Raw genomic sequence first — 18,203 nt, 5'->3', positions numbered from 1 at the left:
ACTTTGAAGTTTTTTTCCCCGTCGTGGGTTTCACTTTTTGGGAAAAGGGCCCCCGGTTGGATTCCCCCAAATGTTTTAAGGATTTTCTTGTATGTCCCATGACTTCCAAAAGAATAAAACAATCTTGGGGTCTTTTGGCGTTTTTCCCTTTTCGGGCATAATTTTTCCCCCTTGCTTCTGCATTACCCAGAGTTATCAACCCCTTTTAATAAAGGCCAGTTCTTGAATCTTGGGTCAAGCTATTTGAGGTAGTTTCTCAATTCTGGGGTTTTGAGGATCCGAGGGACTAACTTGTCACTTTCCGTGTTTGGTCTGGGTAGTGTCCCTTGAAAAGGGTTTAAATTTTAGGCTGTGACTCAAAAAAAGGTTTAAGTTTAAAAAATTATGCTTGTTTTTTGTTTTTTTTCTTCTGGTCTGCGTTTTTCAAAAATAATGCAACAAAAAAAATAATAATTAAATATTAAACTTTGCCCAAAATGTCTCCTGTCCCCAAAGTCCGGGGTTTGGCCCCAGAACATGCACCCCCAAACCCCCCATTTTTGGTCAAAATAAATGGTTCAAACACCCAAGAATCTGCCCCTTGGAAAAATTTTTAAAAGAAAGGTGGGTTCCCCTTTAATCTTTTTGACCCAGTCAGGATCCCCATCTGTGTTAATTTGAGCTTGTGTTTTTTCTCCTGGGGCCCCACATCCCTTCATTTGCACAGGGGGTCATCCCCTTCCATCTTTTCCAGGTTGATTGTGTGAAGACTGGTGGGTCCTTTTCATTTTAATTCTTTTTTATTTTCTGCATTGTCACTAACACAGAAAACCCACTTTTTTTTTAATTTTTGCCATTTTAAACCTCTGCAAAGTTGTCAAATTTTCTGTCACTGAACTCAAAACAATAGAAGACAGGACACCTTTTTGTAATTTTCAAAAAAGTGACTGTAACAAAGTAGGATTTGGTACATGTCCAGCTTCAGTTGTTAGACAAACTGCTGTGGCTTTTTTAACCCTCTTGCAGTGTAACCCTTCTCTGTCTCAGGCCTATGATTCCTTAGCTGTTTTACTTGAATTGTACATTGGGTTGACATGAATAAATTCTGAACCCTTTTTCATCCCCAATGAAAAGGTTGGAAATCACATGCTCATTTTGGGTTCTTCATCAATTGTCTTCGTCTTCTGTGGTCATGACTTTTTTAAAAAATTTGGGTCAGAGCTCTTGTACTTTTTTGGTTGTGGTGGGGTATCGATGTGACACTGCAGTTGCAGCAAAGTTGCAGTAGAATACTGGATTTATGAATATCAGGGTCACTTGTTTTTTTTCTTAAATTTCACAACGGATGAAACCCTTTTCCTGAGGTTTTTGGAAAATGATATGGGTTTTTGTCTTGCAGACTCTACATTCTGCCTTTGTTTGGGCAATGTAATTGAAATGTCCATATTTTGCTGGTTTTTTTGATTCATTTTCTCAACTTTTTTTTTTTTTTCCCGTCCCTTGCTTTTCTCTTGACTTTCCCCCCTGTTGGGTCTTTTTGTGTGTGGTAATGTTGCTCAGCGCAGGCCAGGGAACAAACATATTGACCAATCAAATGGGCAAAAGAGGGGGCTAATCAGGACCATTTTCCCTCGTTAGGGTTTTTTAACCCCAATCCTATGATCCTTTTGGGAAACAAAAGAACACTGTGGGGAGGGCTGGGGTGTTGGAAAAAACCCTAATTTTAAACTTCTTTCAGTCCCTGAGGTGTCCCATGTCTGTGCTTGCCTGGGGGGTGAGTGTAGATCCCCGCAGTTTGAACATTTTCAGGTGCTTTTCTCAGCGGTTTGCAGATGACCCCAAAGGGTTCTGATCAGACTGCAAGTTACTGGTCTCCCCTAGAAAACGGGGGTCTTTTAACAAAACTATGGCCCCCTTTCTCTCTCCCGGATTTTCTGTTGGGGCTGACAAGGGGGGCCTCCGCAGGAGGCTCCCCGTCCGTTTTTAGGCTGGGGGTCAGCCTGCTTTGATCATAGTACCTCAGCACTGGGGCTTGTGGGGTGGGCTTTAGTGTCTGTCGTGCTGAGCTGTGGTGTGGGCACCCCTGCCCGCTCATCCTTCTGAAGCAGCTGTCTGAGGGGGTGCTGTGAGGATTTTTTGGGGTGGACCCCGGAATTTTTCATTCCCAGCAGCTTAGACGTTTTTCTTCTGGGGGTTCTCCCATTGCTTTGATCTTTTTTGTCGGTTGTCCTGCTGCCGTGATGTGTCCCCCAAAACTTTTCTGTGTCCATTTTAACTGGATCTTGTCTTTTTAAAATTTACATTGCAGTCTTTTCTCTCCAACATTCTGGAGGATGTCATCATTTCCCGCTCTGATCCCCGGGTGGCCCGCTATGACAACATGGGATGGCAAGGGCTCAGTTCTTTTTTGGAAACCTGGCAGACCTGATCCCAAAGTCTGAGGAAGGAAAGGCGAAAACCTTGCCGCTCATTTTAGGAGGCCTGAAAACCGGAGGAAAAAAAATTGCTCTTTTGGTCCTCCCCTTCGCCGTGATGTGGGATTAAAACCTCACTTGCTCACCACCGTAAGAGCGTTAGCCCTGTACGGGTCCATTACAACTATCAAACTTTGAACAAAATGCGCATCCGTCGGTAACATTTAGCCGTAACGTCAAGTTTGTATATTAAATATAAAATAAAGGTGCGCGCTTCTAAAATCATTAAAAACAATACGCAATATAAAAAGGCATACATCAAAACCAATGAAGCAGATACAAAATAAGGCAATCAACACAAAACAATAAACCTGTTAAGGGGTTATTTACAAAGTCTAATTTATCCATTTCTTTGCTAGCGATATATATTTCTTGAAAAGTTCCATTTGCCCTATTAAACACCCACTTCCCTCTCACCTCTCTGTTCCTGACTCCCTTTGTAATGCTATTTCCAGCACTGTTTGGGAAAGCTGATCACTGCCCACTGATGTTTCCCTCTTCTCAATTCAAGATTCTGTGATTCAAGATGTTTTATTTACGCATACACATACACACAGGGTGTGCAGTGAAATGAAAGTGTGCAATGCTCAGCAGGAATGTGCAAGGGCAACAAGTACACACTATTTACAAATAAAAACAACACAATATTTGACAGTAAGTGTGTGTGTGTGTGTGTGTGTGTGTGTGTGTGTGTGTACCCTAGAGGAGCAGGTGCTTGTGTGGCTAGTCTATGTGGGGGTCCTGGTGAGGTCCGGAGGTTCGAAATCCTGATGGCCTGAGGAAAGAAACTCCGTCCTCAGTCTCTTCTGTTCTTGCAGCACGTGATTCACGGAGGGCGCCTGCCTGCTACCGCAGCAGCTGAAACAGTCTGTTGTTAGTGGTGTTGAGGATCCTCTCATGATCCTGCTGCGGCTCTGGGTTCTGCAATGGTGTACAAGTCCCAGGTGCAGAATTGGGAGTGAAGTGGTCCAATAGTGCCTCAGCCAGACACTTTTCTCTCTGCAGAGCCTTCCTGTCACAAGAGCGGAGTTAGTTGCCAAACCAAGCTGTGATGCTTCCTGTCAGGACGCCTCCCTAGCTCCAGAGTAGAAGGATCAGAAGGTCCTCTGGGAAACTTTAAATTTCCCTCAGCTGCCTGAGGTGGTAGAGAGGCGCTGTTTGCCCTTTCTCACCAGAAGTGTCTGTGTTTGCTTGACCATGTCAGATCCCTCGGTGATGTGGGACCCCAGGTATTTATACCGCTCACCCTCTCCCACAGTAGTCCCAAGTTAATCCCCAGTGGTGAAGTACGTCCTCTGTTGTTGTACCTTCCTAAAGTCACAATCAGCTCCTTAGTTTTGGTGACATTCGCCGGTAAGAGGCTGTTGTCCTGGCACCAGGTGACAGATCAGCAACTTCCTCCAGGTAAACCTTCTCGTCCGTTGTCGGAGATCAGGCCCACCACCACTCGTGTCATCCATAAAACTTGATGATGGTGTTGAGTTGAACCTGGCCACACAGTCATGCTGTGTGTACAAGGGGAGCAGCCAGTAGGGGCTGAGGAGGCGCAACCTGGGGGATCCTGTGGGTGATTTGGGTGAGGATGGAGGTAGTGTCTGCCCACCCTGACCACCTGTGGCCTGGCTTGGTCAGGGAAGTCCAGGATCCAAGCACAGGGGGTGTTCAGGTGTTCAGTCCCAGCTCAATCAGCTTGCCGCCAGTCTGGAGGGGACTATGGTGTTGTTGAAAGCTGAACTATAATCAATGAACAGTAGTCTCACCTTGCCCCCCACCTCTGGCTGTCCAGATGAGAGTGGTGTGCAGTACCTGGGAGACAGCATCATCCGATGGATCTGTTTGGGCGATAAAGCAAACTGCAATGGCCGGGTCCATGGAGGAAGGGAGGAAGGCGCAGATGTGAGTCTTTATCAGCCTCTCCAAAGCATTTCGCGATGACCACCGAGGTGAGGGCCACCGTCCGGTAGTCATTCATACATGCTATGAGAGCATTCTTGGGCACAGGGACAATAGTGGATCTCTTGAAGCAGGCGGGGACCACACGGACTCAGCCAGGAGAGAGGTTGAATATTGGTGAACACTGGAGCTAGCTGGTTAGCACAGGTCTTCAGTACTAGCCCAGATATGCCATCTGGACCTGCAGCTTTCCTTTCCTGGTGTTCACCTCAACAGAGCCCTCCTCACACTGTGCTCGGTCCCACAGAGAAAGTGTCAATGTGTTCATCCCCAGCGGTAGAACTCACCTCGGCCGGCTATGCTAACGGTGTTGTTGTTAGCAGTACGGCGGAGGCTAGCGCTGTTGTTGCTAGCCTCAAACCGTGCATAAAATGAGTTCGGGTGAGGGTCCGCTAGGGATGCGGCCGGCACTCACCATTAGCGCTTGTGAGGGTCTGCTCTGGTAGTTTAACGTGATAGTCCGTAGCCCCTGCCAGAGCCTGGTGCGCTGCTCCATCTGTGATTCCACTCTGTCTCGGGTAAGTCTTCTTTTGCTTCCTTCACCGCCCTCCTCAGTCCTGAAGACCGCTGCCTTGTACTAATCCATCCATGTTGCGGATACAAGATTGCGAGTTATAGGCAGCAATCACAGGCGTTCACAGCTTCACGGATGGATCTATCAACCGGGTTTTGGATTAGGAAAGACCCTAGCACTTTTACCGTGGGCAAGTTAGTGATTGCTACAGGAGGCTCATTGCTACTTCCACTTAAACTGCGCTGGCGTCACTGGAACTGGATTGGATGTCATGTCCCAGACAATACTCAAAGCGTCCTGTAGCTCCCAGCCTCTGATTGGTCAGACCACCGCGCATTACACGTTCCCTCGTCACTACCGCTTCCCAGCGCGATCAACTGTTTATACTCCGAGCAGAAAAATGGCGGCATGGTCTGATTTCCCTAACGGAGAGAGACATGCGTATGTAGCCTGTCTTGAATGGCGTATAGCGGTGGTCCAACGTTCTTTCCCTCTGGTAGCACACGTAATGTGCTGGTGAAAGTTCAGCATGACTTTTTAGGTTTGCCTTGTTAAAGACTTTCTACCTCCACCTGTGCATGTATCCTGCTAAACTCCTCGATACAATGGTTAAGTCTCAGCCTGACATGTTCCTGTGTGCACATCTAGTCCCTCTGCCATCGTTTAAACAAACCAAATTGTGTTCCTCTAGTAACTCTTCATCACCTCCCATTGAGATCCTGTTCTTGCTCCACCCATTTAATGTATATGTGCATTAAAATCTCCACATCCCACCACCTTGTTGCCTCCTATCCTTTCAATCTCTCCCAATCTAATCACCTCTAATTTTTTACAGTGATTATAAAAATGTACAACCATGACCTCTCCTTCCCTTGCCCAGATCTCCACAGTTACATCTGGAGCTCAGTCCCTATCTTCACCTCAAATGTGACATCTTCACTAATAAATGTGGCACATCCTCCTCCCTGACCACCCTCCCTATCACACCGATTGAACACACACGCATATCCAGCTAGTCTGAAGTCCACATTTGGTTTTTAACCATGTTTCCTGTATGCATATGACATCTCTGGCTTACTAGGAATATCCCCATGTTATTTTGGTGTTCTGTTTACATTTGCCAACAAACTCGAGCATTCCATTTATTGTAGAACTAGAATGGCATCACTCGGTGATTGCATACCTTCGCATATCACAAGATTATGTGAATTATAGGAACATTTTGGCATTGGTGCATGCCAATAGGACAAAATGTATGTATTGTGCTATGGTAAAAAAGAGTTTGACCTTTCCATGACTTGACCTTTATTGTTGACTGATTCCCAAAATCTAATCAAATGGTCCCCGGATAATAAATGGCAATCATCCCACAAAATTTCATCAGCGCGATCAAGAATTTCAGGTTCACATTTTGAGTTTTGCGAATAAAGCATACAAATAAATAAATAACAATAAATACCACGGCCGATCAAAACATAACCTTCCGTGCATTTTCAATGCGAAGGTAATGAACTATGATGATTAATCCTGTGAGCATGGATTCTTTGGTTAACTGCCCTGTTTCCTAAACTCTTCCTGTTCCGGGCCATCCCAGTTATTCCGTGAATATTTAAGTATCTTGCTGCACTTTTACTATTATTTCAATTTCTCAGAATCTCTCCCTTTTGCCTGGAATGTGCACGGTTAACCACTTCTTGCTTATGAAAACACAAAGTTCTCCTTATTTACTGCCATTATATTCTCATCTCCCTTTGACTCTTAGCCGATAGTTGTTCACTTGGCTGTTGAGTTCTTCTGACTACATCTCCCCTCTTTCCCCTCTACCTCCCACTTTCACCTCTCCCCTTCCCCCCCCCTCTCCCCTTCCTCTTCCCTCTGAGCCCTTTCTTGCTTCTGCATACGATATTCATTTTCACTTCCAGCTGCTGCACTCCCCTGCCTTCTTTCTCACTTCCACACCACAGAGGCCACACTGTGTGCTCCTCCCAATAATGTGTGCACATTTGATCTGTCCCAGCCTCACATTTCCGTTTAGTCATGTTCCCCTCCACATGTTCCACATCTTTGCTTCCTTTACCGCTGCCAATATGGCCACTTTTGCAGCATTGAAACACCTCAAAGGTGGTGGGACATAAGCTCTTACTCTATACCTTAGATACCCCACGAACTGAGTCAGGCAACACCTTTCTTCAAAATCTAGCACTGACAAACTGTCCACCCTTTCTCCACCTCCCTTGCCTGCAGGCGTTTAATCCCTAAATTTGAGCCCTTTAATACTTGCTCTCAGTTCCTCCACGTTCTCTTCCACTGGGATCCCGTATATCACGCCTCTAACAAAGGGCCCATCATGTCACTTCTTCACGCTCTCAACCACTATGTTGCACACTCTTTTCAGCTTCATAGCTTTCCCTCTCTGCCCCTCGTCCTTCACTGGATCAACAATCCGCCATCAGCCAGCACCTTCGCCATCACAATCTCGCCAACTTTCTCCTTCAACTCATGAAGTCGGCGCCACCGGGCTTATTTTCCGAATGTCATTTTCGTCCTTGAATCTCACAATTATTTTGAACCCCTCCTTCTCTCCTCTCCCTCATCCTCCTGCTTTTCTCTCTCCCGTCCCCACGACTACCAGATCTACTGCTACGACTCCTGGCTCGTTTCTTATTCCCCACTTCAGTCCAGCTGTTATAATCCATATCCTCACTCCCACCCTCTCCATCACCATCGCCTCCATCCTTGGTCAGTCACAGGTCAGTGTATGTACACTCCGCTGAAACTAATCCTCCAAACTTTCTGTCGTTGTCACGCTTCTGCCTGCTTCGGCTGAGAAATTCAAATGATCCAAGATCCTCGCTGTCGGTCAGACGCCCCCCCAGGAAGCCCCTCCCCCAGGGGAGAGACTTTAACTCGCTGAGGACCAATGAGAATGCACGCGGGCGGCAATCAAACTGAAGGTGCAGCCGTGTCGGTGCGAGGCGTTACCCTGAGCCAGCAGCTCCTCCCCCAGCTGGATCTCCTCCAGGAAGAACTTCTGCACGGCCTCGGCGTCCTTCAGGTCCGGGAGCTGCAGGACAAACAACGGTCAGCCACGGGAACTCGAGCTCGCTCGGGTCCTTCCGGTCCCTGAGGTCAGACCACAGGAGGTCATCGTCCGAGAGGAGCTCTGACCTGTGAGCAGTTGAAGTCCAGCTGCATGCTGGGAGAAACGCTCGCTTCAATCCCATTATCCAATAAGGAGCCAGATAAAAGCAACCGGCTGATCACTGACTGCTGCCTTCAGAATAAAAGCCTAAAAATGATGCCGACTGCTTCTCCTAAAAATATAATCATCAGTTACATAGCATAAAGTGTAGATGTTGACATGATGTGATGAAGACTTTGGAGAGAAACCACACAGCTCACTAATCTGCTCCGAGTTGATTGACAGGTGATATCAGGAAGTGATCCAACAGGTGTGAGCTCACCTTCGCCATGCCCGCGTCTCTTTGGTTGCCTTCTGCTTTCTCCTCTCGACACACACACACACACACACACACACAGTCAGAGTCCAAACTACCAACGTTTTACGACATTAAAAACAAAGACAGTTGAGACATAAGTCCACTAGAAGACAAACTTTGTTTTCTTTCTAATGTTTTAACTATTCCTTTAAAGCAGTGGCTCTCAAACTGTTTCTGTGGCGCACCTTGAAAGAAAGATGTTCATGCCCACCCAACAAAATGGTCTCTGCTGACTTCTTATTGAAAAAAACGTTTTGTGATTACTCCACCTGTGCCTTTTCAAATAATAGAATAAATAAAATTGCAATTACATTCAAGTAAACCAAATGTGCAATCACTTTGTTAGAACAATGCAAATAAAGTTATATACTCAATATACTCTCAGTTTATACTCAATGTTGAGCTTTTGTTTTGAAGGGCAACAGCAGAGAAGCCATCTCAGGGAGATCGGCTTTTGGCAAAACGCCAAGCATGTACCTGAAGGTTCAGGCATTTCAACATATTTATTAACGACTACGTTTTATGTCGGTGTATTTTGAACTTGTGTATCATGTGAAGTTCTCATAAAGCTCTTTCTGTGTTTCCTCCTGCCGGTCTTTCATAAGAGCTGCAGATAAGAGTGAATAAGAAGTCCTCATGATGTCAGCAGTGTTGGAATAAATGTTAAATATTCAACTACAAAGTAGAAAAGCATGTTTGATACTTGTTTTGAATCATACTGGGATGTTTGCCCAAATTGATTGGATGGCCCTACCCAAAAAAAGATTTCACCTGCCGCCACTGGCAGACGACTCTGTGTGAGTCTCAGGGAGGTGAAGGTGAGGTTTACACCCACAGAGCTGCAGGTAAGAGGCGGAGCCACCCTGAAGAGGAGAGCTGCTGCGTCACACTCAGGAAACGAGAGTTAACTTCAGTCAGAAACACTGCAGTCGAGACGAGTCTCTGCTTTTCTCTCTGAGACGATTCAAAGTGACGTCTTCAGGTTTTTCTCAACAACTCAACAGAGTCTCTTCCAAACACTGGTGAGTACTTCTGATCATATTCACACCTGTGATCACCAGGATTAACACAACACTTTAGCTTTACTCGGGCAGGACGTTCCTCTCATCACTTCATACCTGATGAATTATTAACAATATAACTATGGCTGTCTGTCCACAGTCCCACGACACAGAAACTCACTTTAACTGCTGTAAACTGTCTCAGGAGGACTTTAGTAACTAGTAACTGAATCTGTGGTTTTCACTTTAGTCTCACTCTGACTTTCCTGCTTTTGTTACTGTTCATTGATCACTTCCTCTATTTCCTCTAGTAGTTTAACAATAAGAGTTTATGGCTTTTATTGTGAAGCAGCTGGAGGAAATGTGATGTGTTAGTCATCAGTAAGCAGAGCTTTGTTGTCAGAGCTGTTCTTTAACTCACTTTGGACTTATTCTGTGCTGCTTTGCAAGAGGAGCGAGGTTGAGTCTGTCGGCACGACTTTGATCTTGGTTTCTTATGTCAAAGTTAAAAGCTTTTACCTTACATTTAATTTAGCTGACACTTTAATCCAGCGACTTACAATAAGTACTAACATGCTATCCAGGCACGTGCACAGGTAGAGCCCTAGTGGTGCTCAAGCTCCTCCCCCTTTTGCCCTGGATGAGTAAAGGGCCCTTTTTGCTGGAGCCCACTTTTTTTATTCATCAGTATTTAAGAATAAAAGTTACTCTTTCTGTCATCAAGTCCCCCCAAATGTGTTTTAATATCCGACGGGGCATTTATCTGAGAACTTCCACCGACATGCTCATAGTACTCACAAGCTCACGTGCCCCCCCCCCTCCTCTCCCTCCTCATCCTCCACTTCCTCCTCCTCCACTTCCTCCTCCCCTCAGTGCTCCTCGCGCCACCAAACGGCTGCACCTCCTTCTCCTCTGACCGGCAGCACCAGACAAACAGGTCCTGACGGTGTTTGTCCCCTGACGTTGTTTTGTGATAAATCAACCACAACATTAGCGCTGCTGAAAACATGACGTCACAACTGGTCCGACGGTTCCTAAACAAATAAACAAACAAAAACTCACGAAATCCGTGATTTCAAAGCTTTGCAGCTGTTTACTGACGTTAGTTATGTTAGAGAATAGAGAGAGGAAGGAGAGAGAAGAGAGAGAGAGAGAGGAAGGAGAGAGAAGAGAGAGAGAAGAGAGAGAGAGAGAGTTCTTATTCCGTTCTATTTAACAGGGGCTTGTCTAGGATTTGTGTGGCCAGACTGAACAAAAAATCATAAGGCCTCTCTGGTTTTGTTCAGAGGGATTTCTGTTGATGTCTATCAATATCGCTCATTTTGAAAATGACGTAAGAGGGCAATACTGATCCGTATCAGACCAGGAGGAGGGCAATATGTGGCTGGCATGACGACCCATTAGCCAATCAACGTTTGTACTGTTGCTATATATAATTATTCATCTTTATTCATAAAGAAAATGTAAGCAAGCAGTCTGATGCTGCCAGAGGAAATGCAGGTCGAGGATGTATTGCATCATCAGTGTTTTGCTGACGCTTCAACTGTCAGAATTATTTTGTGGCATTGGGTGCCCTTTTTTTTGGTTTGAGCACCTGCCCCCCAAAATGTCTGTGCACGTGCCTGATGCTATCCTTTGTTTACTCAAGATATAGTCGGAAAAGAAGTGTTTTTAGTTTGCGGTGGGAGATTTAGAGACTCTGCTGTCCTGATGTCATCGGGAGCTTGTTTCACCAATGAGGAGCCGACAGCAAACAGTCGTGACTTTGTTGAGTGTTTAGCCGATAACAAGCCGATTGGTAGATGCTGAGTGAGTGAGCGGGTGGGGTGTAAGGTTTGACCAAGTCCTGGACGTAGACCCGATCTGTTTGCAGCTCGCTACGCAAGTACCAATGTTTGGGAAGGGTGAGCAAATGACACAGTCTAGAGCAGGGGTGTCAAACTCATTTCCACCGAGGGCCACATCAGCATAGTGGCTGTCCTCAAAGGGCCACATGTAACTTAGAATTGTAACTAAATGTAACCGAATGTAATGTAAAATAAATGTAACTACTCCTTAATGTTAAATAACTCTGAATGTATTACTTATTCAAGTTACAAGCATTACAGTTGCACAGAAAAAATATGTTTTCTTGTTGCTCTGTTATAACATAAATCCTCTTAATTTGTCAGGTTATAAAACCCAGATAACTCCATCAATCAAGGATCAAACTATCCAAGTGAATAAAGAAAAATAACATCAAACACAAGTTATAACATTAACTTTATTACAAACGTTTGTCAAAGTTAAAATGGGCTTAATTACAACAGAATCAACAATTGTGAGCTGCTAAAAACATGTATGACAGATGTAGCATTTTACAAAAAAAGGCTGCACACAGCCTTGCATCCAACTGATGGTTTGATTACAATAATTTGTCTGCATACACACATAAAACCTAAAACCGTAAAAAACACCAAATAATTGCAACAGAAACTACACCCATAAATAATATGGAATCAACTAAAAAAATAACAAAATAAAGGTTGACTCGGTTCACAACTATATTAGTCAAGTTTTTAGTTTTTGATGAGGAGATGCTGCCTGTCCTTGAACACACCAAGTGGATCCCCTCTCTACCATCCATTGATCATGTTCTGAAAATAACAAACACAAAACAAAATGCAAGCACAATCAATAAATTACACAGAGTTTAACTATTCTTCTTCTTGGTTGAATTACATGTTATTATATTCTAATGAAGTTTTTCTTTTTAAATGCTTACCTGTGTGTTTTCTGACCAGATGTCTGACACCGTTTTCCCATTACCAGTGTGTCAATGTCTGGTTTTAGGTCCTGTGCTGAGGCAATCCGTAGAACAGCATGGAGGTTGTCATCAGTGAGGCGTGATCTGTACTTGTTTTTGTTCAGATTCATGATTGAAAACATCTGTTTGCACAGATAGGTGCTCCCAAACATGGACAGAACACGGGCAGCATGAAGTTGAAGCTGTGGCATCAGATCAGGGGGCAGCAGACGGTAAAAGTCTTGGATTGCAGCATCCTGGAACTTTGCTCTCAGGCCACTGTCGCTTTGAAGCTCAATGAACTCCATCTGAAGGTGTTGGGGTGCAGTGCAGACGTCGGTGGTGAGTGGTGAAGGATTGGTAAAGATGGCAAAGCGAGACTGCTCTGCTCTAAAGTCAGAGAAGCCGATCAAACTCGGTCATTAACCGCTCAGTTTGGCAGCCAACTGAGCACATGAAAATGTCCGGGGAAATGAGGTCGACATGCTCTGAAAGACAGGAAAGTGTGCAAGATTGTCCTGTTTCACTTGGCATATCCATAGGTCCAGTTCACGCGGAAAGCCGTGATCGTGTCGGACATCTGCGTGATGACTTGTTTGCGTCCCTGCATCTTCTGATTCAGTTGGGCGAGGTGCTCGGTTATGTCACAACACAGCGAAGTCACACAGCCACTTTGGTTCTGACAGTTCAGACGGGTTTTCCTTTACTCTGCATAAAAGAGCAATTTCTTCCTGAGCTCAAAAATCGTTTGAGGACTTTCTTCACTCAGCCACCACTTGTATGGTACGGCATATCCCGTGCTCGAAGCCCACCTCCTGCAAAAACAGCTGGAACTGACGGTGATTCAGGCCACGCGCCGAATGAAGTTCACTGTTTTTCATGACCGTGGTCACGATGTCATTCATCCCCAGCACCTTCCCACACAAGGCTTCTTGATGGATAATGCAATGATATGTTATCAGAGGTGTGACAGTTCTTTTGCATTTCCTCTTCATTAGTCCAACCAAGCCCACTTTTCTCCACATTGCCGTTGCACCGTCCGTAGTCAATCCCAAGAAGTTTCCCAGGCAATGCATTTTTACGTATGGACTTCTCCACCGCATCAAACATGTCCTGTCCCGTCGTGGTCCCATGCAATGCAGCTATATCCAACAGCTCCTCCGTGACCGAGAGATCCGACTTCACGCCTCTAATGAAAATGGATAACTGCGCTGTATCCGTGTTGTCTGTACTTTCATCCACAGCTAATGAAAAAGCGATGTAGCCGCGTGTCTCCTCGGCCAGCTGTGTTGCAAGGTTTTCAGCTAGTTCCGTAACTCGGTCCGCGATGGTGTTTCTGGATAAACTGATATTTTTAAGTCTGTATCTGATCGGGACACACCTGCTCACAGACCTTCAACATGCACTCCTTCAAAAACGCTCCCTCTGAAAAAGACTTTGAAGCGTGGGCGATTTCTTCGGCCACAATATAGCTAGCTTTCACTGCCGCATTGTTTTGCCTCATGATTCGTGAACACACTCTGCTGCGGACCGCAGCCTTTTTAATTCTTGGGCAAGTTCTTGCTTTTCTTGAAGGCTTAGCGTTAGCTCCGTGTTTGGTTTCGAAATGCCGGCGTAGATTGTACTCTTTGACAACCGACATCGCCTCATAACACAAAAGACATACCGGTCTTTCTCCTTGAAGCACAAACAAGTATTCACCTTCCCATCTTTCTTGAAACAGTCTTCCATCTCCATCAACTTTTCTCTTCCTGGACATTTTGGGGTAATTATTTAACTCTCAATTCCACTTGTTGGCATTGACGTGGAAACACTGCCGTGTAGTGGCGGGAAGCCATCACCTCGCGGGTATCACAGTCGACACGCATTGTGGGCAATGTAGATTTTGGTCAAAGCACGCCTTTGACTTATTAAAAAATATATGTTTTAGACACTCAGACCTGTTATGCTCTCGCGGGCCACATGAAATGACGAAGGGCCACATTGGCCCATGAGTGACCATGAGTTTGACACATATGGTCTAGAGAGTTGGTGTTCATAGAGAAGAGGAGGGGATCCAGGACGGAGCCCTGAGGTACCCCACTAGTGAGAGGACAAGGTTCAGACACAACTCCTCTCCAGGTTACCTGGTGAGTGCGGTGAGGTAGGATGAGAAGAGGGAGAGAGCAGAACCTGAGATACCAGGTCCTGAAGGGAGGACATGAGGATCTGGTGGTCCACTGTGTCAAATGCAGCAGAAAGGTCTAGAAGGATAAGGACAGAGGAGAGAGAGGCTGCTCTAGCAGTGTGAAGGTGCTCAGAGACAACGAGGAGGGCAGTCTCTGTTGAGAGGCCGGCCTTGAAACCAGAAATTATTTTTACTTTTCAACAAATATTTGAATTCTATTTTGAATTAAATGTTCTTCTTTTCTTCCTCAATGTGTGTAGATATGGCTTCTGCAAACATTCTGCTGTCTGAAGATCAGTTCCTGTGCTCCGTCTGTCTGGATGTGTTCACTGATCCAGTCACAACACCATGTGGACACAACTTCTGCAAAAAGTGCATCAATGATTACTGGAATACCAACAACCAGAACATGTGTCCACTGTGTCAAAAGGTTTTCTTATCAAGACCTGAGCTGCTCGTCAACACTTTGTTCTCTGAGATGGATTCTCAGTTCAGACAGTCGACTCAGCAGAAAGCCAGCAGCAGCAGCTCAGAGCAACAAGAGTCCAGACCAGGAGAAGTTCCCTGTGACGTCTGCACTGGAACCAAACTGAAGGCCCTGAAGTCCTGCCTGGTGTGTCTGGAGTCCTACTGTGAGACTCACCTGGAGCCTCACCTGTCAAGACGAGGCCTGAAGAGACATCAGCTGATGGACCCTGTGGAGAACCTGGAAGACAGGATGTGTCTGAAGCACGATAAACCTCTGGAGCTGTTCTGTAGGACCGACCAGACGTGTGTCTGCATGCTCTGCACTGTGTTGGACCACAAGATGCACAATGTTGTTCCTCTGAAACAAGAATGTGAAGGAAAGAAGGTGGAGCTGCAGAAGACAGAGGCTGAAACTCAGGAGATGATCCAGAAGAGACGCCTGAAGATTCAGGAGGTCCAACACAACGTGAAGCTCAGTGAGGAAGATGCAGACCGAGAGAAAGCAGAAGGTGTTCTGGTCTTCACTGGTCTGAAGGAGTCTGTGGAGAGGAAACTGAAGGAGCTCATCACTACGATAGAAGAGAAGCAGAGAAGCACCAAGAAACAGGCTGAAGACGCCATCAGAGAGATGGAACAGGAGATCTCTGATCTGATGAAGAGGAGCACTGAGGTGGAGAAGCTCTCCTCTGAAGACCACCTCCACCTCCTCCAGAGTGTCCAGTCCCTCAACATCCACCATCCACCACCCACCAAGGACTGGTCTCAGGTCAGTGTTCCTCCAGCATCACATGAGGGGACTGTGAGGAGAGCTGTGTCTCAGCTGGAGGAGACGCTCAGGAACATGATGAAGACGCTGGTTGCTGAAGTTGAGATGAAGAGGGTCCAGAAGTTTGCAGTGGACGTGACTCTTGATCCTGAAACAGCTCATCATGACCTCATCCTGTCTGATGACAGGAAACAAGTGAAACTTGCTCAGGTACAGCAGCCACGTCTCCCCTACAATCCACAGAGGTTCTCTCACGGTCTCTGTGTTTTAGGAACACAGAAGTTCTCTTCAGAAAAACTTTATTATGAGGTTCAAGTTAAACAAAAGACTGAATGGATTTTAGGAGTGACCAGAGAGTCGGTCAACAGGAAGAGACACTTCTTCTCACTGAGTCCTCAGAACGGTTACTGGGCTATATGGTTGATAAATGGAAACGAGTATGAAGCTCTTGATGATCCTTCAGTTCTTCTCTCCCTGAAGTCTGGGCCTCAGAAGGTGGGGATGTTTGTGGACTATGAGGAGGGTCTGGTCTCCTTCTATGACGTAGAAGCTGCAGTTCTCATCTACTCCTTTACTGGCTGCTCCTTCAAGGAGAAACTCCTCCCATTCTTCTATCCTGGTTATTATCCTGGTGATATAAACTCTGCTCCTCTGATCATCTCTCCTGTTGGAGTAAACTAATCACTTCCCTCACGTCCTTCAAGGGAAACTATTTAGACTCAACCCTGTGTGGGTTAATGGCATTTTAAATCTGGATGAATACATCGTGCTTCTTAATAAAATGTACATGATGTATGCTTTTTATAGGTACATTTGATTTTCTGATTAATATGAATATCAAACAATTATTATTATTAAATAGTATTATAAATACTGTATAAAACTCGACCTTTAATTTCCAAACGTCATCCTCAATAATCACCGACTCAATCCTGGATCAGGAAACGGAGACATCCAAAAATATGCTTCTTCAATATAGAATCATATAAAAACTGTTTATTTAATTCTTCCCCTCCACTTTGAAAGAGAAGAAGAGATCACAGAACTATTTACACGTCTGCAACATGGAGACAAGAACAAGGATGTGGTACAAGCACCAGGTCACGTCTTTCACAATAAAAGCACAGGAATCCTTGACCATTCTTTAAATACACACTAAAAAATAAAAATAATAAAGTGTAGAGTTATGAATGAAATCCTTCAGACAGAAAACGGAAGAAGTCGGGAGTGAGATTAAGTTTTCGTGTTACAAATATATCTATATATTTATTTATAGTTATTTATTCGGTTTATAATCCGGAATTCAGAGCTCGTCCGTTGCCTCCGCGCGGCTCTCAACATGGCGGCGCGTTGTCGTCTGCTCAGGTAGACGTCGCCCCACGGGGTCTTTACGGTGATGCTCCGAGTGTCACGGAGGAACAACAACAACAACAGTAAACACCTGCACAGGTGAAAACAGAAGCAGGTGCTTCGTTTTGCGTCTGTTTTTTAAAAAGTTGACGTCTCGGGAACGTTTTCAAAGTCGGATCGTCGTGAGAGAAAAAGTCAGATGAGCGACATTTAAACGTTTTTAACGTAAAACTGACGGAGCCAGAACAACCTGCCCCGCGCCGCGCATCGGAAAACATCGAGAAGTGTTTTTTAAACGTCGTCGGGGTCAAGCAGGAAAGTGAGGAAGAGACTCGTCTTCTTCAACTCCCGTACGAACCGTTTGAACACGCTCTGACCTCTGGGATTAATAATAATAATATCAACAAAGTAAACAGATTAATCATGAGGAACATTGAGCGTGACAAAAGGACAGACAGTGACAGATTCAGACCCCGCCTCCTCACACGAGGTCAGCCAATCAGCACAAAGCAATGCAGAGATTGGTGTGTGTGTGTGTGTGTGTGTGTGTGTGTATCTTTGTGGGATTATGATCATAATGTACCATCACACCATGAATAAATGTGCAGTTACACGTGACTCTCCCTTCCTTCTCTGGGCGTCTTCGGTCAGGAATGCTTTGTTCCAATATGACATTTTCACTTTGAGTTCTCGGGTATCTGACACACGGCTTTAGCCGAGACACGGAGCGTCCTGCCCGGGCGTCTCATCCAATCACCGCCGTGTTGACCCGACCTCGACAACCGCTGTAAACAAACAACAACAGAGGCGTGAAGGAACGGGAGCTTCCAGACTTCTTCACGCTCCCATCAAACCGTCTCCAGAGGCTCAGCGGGGCAAAGTCGCGAGTCCCTCCCTCCTCGGAGAATCGTCTTCGCCCCTTCAAAATAAAAGCCCCCCCCGCTCAGGCGTAGAAGACCAGCTCGGGGATCTGGCCCCCCTGCACCCCGGTGCCGTTGGTGCTGTCCGAGGAGCACTGGAACTGGAAGGTCACGCCCTCCTGGCCGAAGTAGCTCAGCTCGTTGCCGTCCAGCACCGCGCTGGTGGTGTAGAAGGTGTCGGGCTCGATCTGCACCGGGTAGTCGAAGGACACGGCGAAGGTGCTGCTGGAGCCGTCCGAGAAGTATTCGATGACACGCTGGGCCACGGACACGCCCTGGCGCTTCAGCTCGATCTTGGCGCCGTATCGCCGAGCTGGAGCCGAGGG

The 18,203-nt window shown here is 45.8% G+C and overlaps 1 protein-coding gene, 1 long non-coding RNA gene and 1 pseudogene across 2 annotated transcripts in view; 1 reads left to right on the top strand and 2 right to left on the bottom strand.

The window, feature by feature from the left end:
• Positions 1-8,399, bottom strand: part of LOC130189766 (uncharacterized) — a 46,988-nt gene extending 38,589 nt beyond the window's left edge. The window contains exons 1-2 of the long non-coding RNA XR_008830868.1: positions 8,385-8,399; positions 7,903-7,984 (exon numbers count right to left, since the gene is read on the bottom strand). This is a non-coding gene — a long non-coding RNA (uncharacterized LOC130189766). The remainder of the gene's footprint in view (positions 1-7,902; positions 7,985-8,384) is intronic.
• Positions 8,400-10,309: 1,910 nt separating this feature from the next.
• Positions 10,310-16,976, top strand: LOC130189752 (E3 ubiquitin-protein ligase TRIM47-like). Its single transcript, XM_056408690.1, has 3 exons — positions 10,310-10,358; positions 14,634-15,519; positions 16,973-16,976. Exons 2-3 carry the CDS (start codon positions 14,636-14,638, stop codon positions 16,974-16,976), a joined length of 888 nt encoding a protein of 295 aa, XP_056264665.1. The 5' UTR covers positions 10,310-10,358; positions 14,634-14,635.
• Positions 16,584-18,203, bottom strand: part of LOC130189751 (3-ketoacyl-CoA thiolase A, peroxisomal-like) — a 28,629-nt pseudogene continuing 27,009 nt past the window's right edge.

The sequence above is a fragment of the Pseudoliparis swirei genome, chromosome 24, assembly GCF_029220125.1.
Source record: "Pseudoliparis swirei isolate HS2019 ecotype Mariana Trench chromosome 24, NWPU_hadal_v1, whole genome shotgun sequence".
Lineage (NCBI taxonomy): Eukaryota > Metazoa > Chordata > Actinopteri > Perciformes > Liparidae > Pseudoliparis > Pseudoliparis swirei.
This window is presented reverse-complemented; position numbering and strand designations above follow the sequence as displayed.

Coding starts and splice junctions, on each gene's coding strand:
- LOC130189752 (XM_056408690.1), top strand. CDS start 14,636: ATGGCTTCTGCAAACATTCTGCTGTCTGAAGATCAGTTCCTGTGCTCC.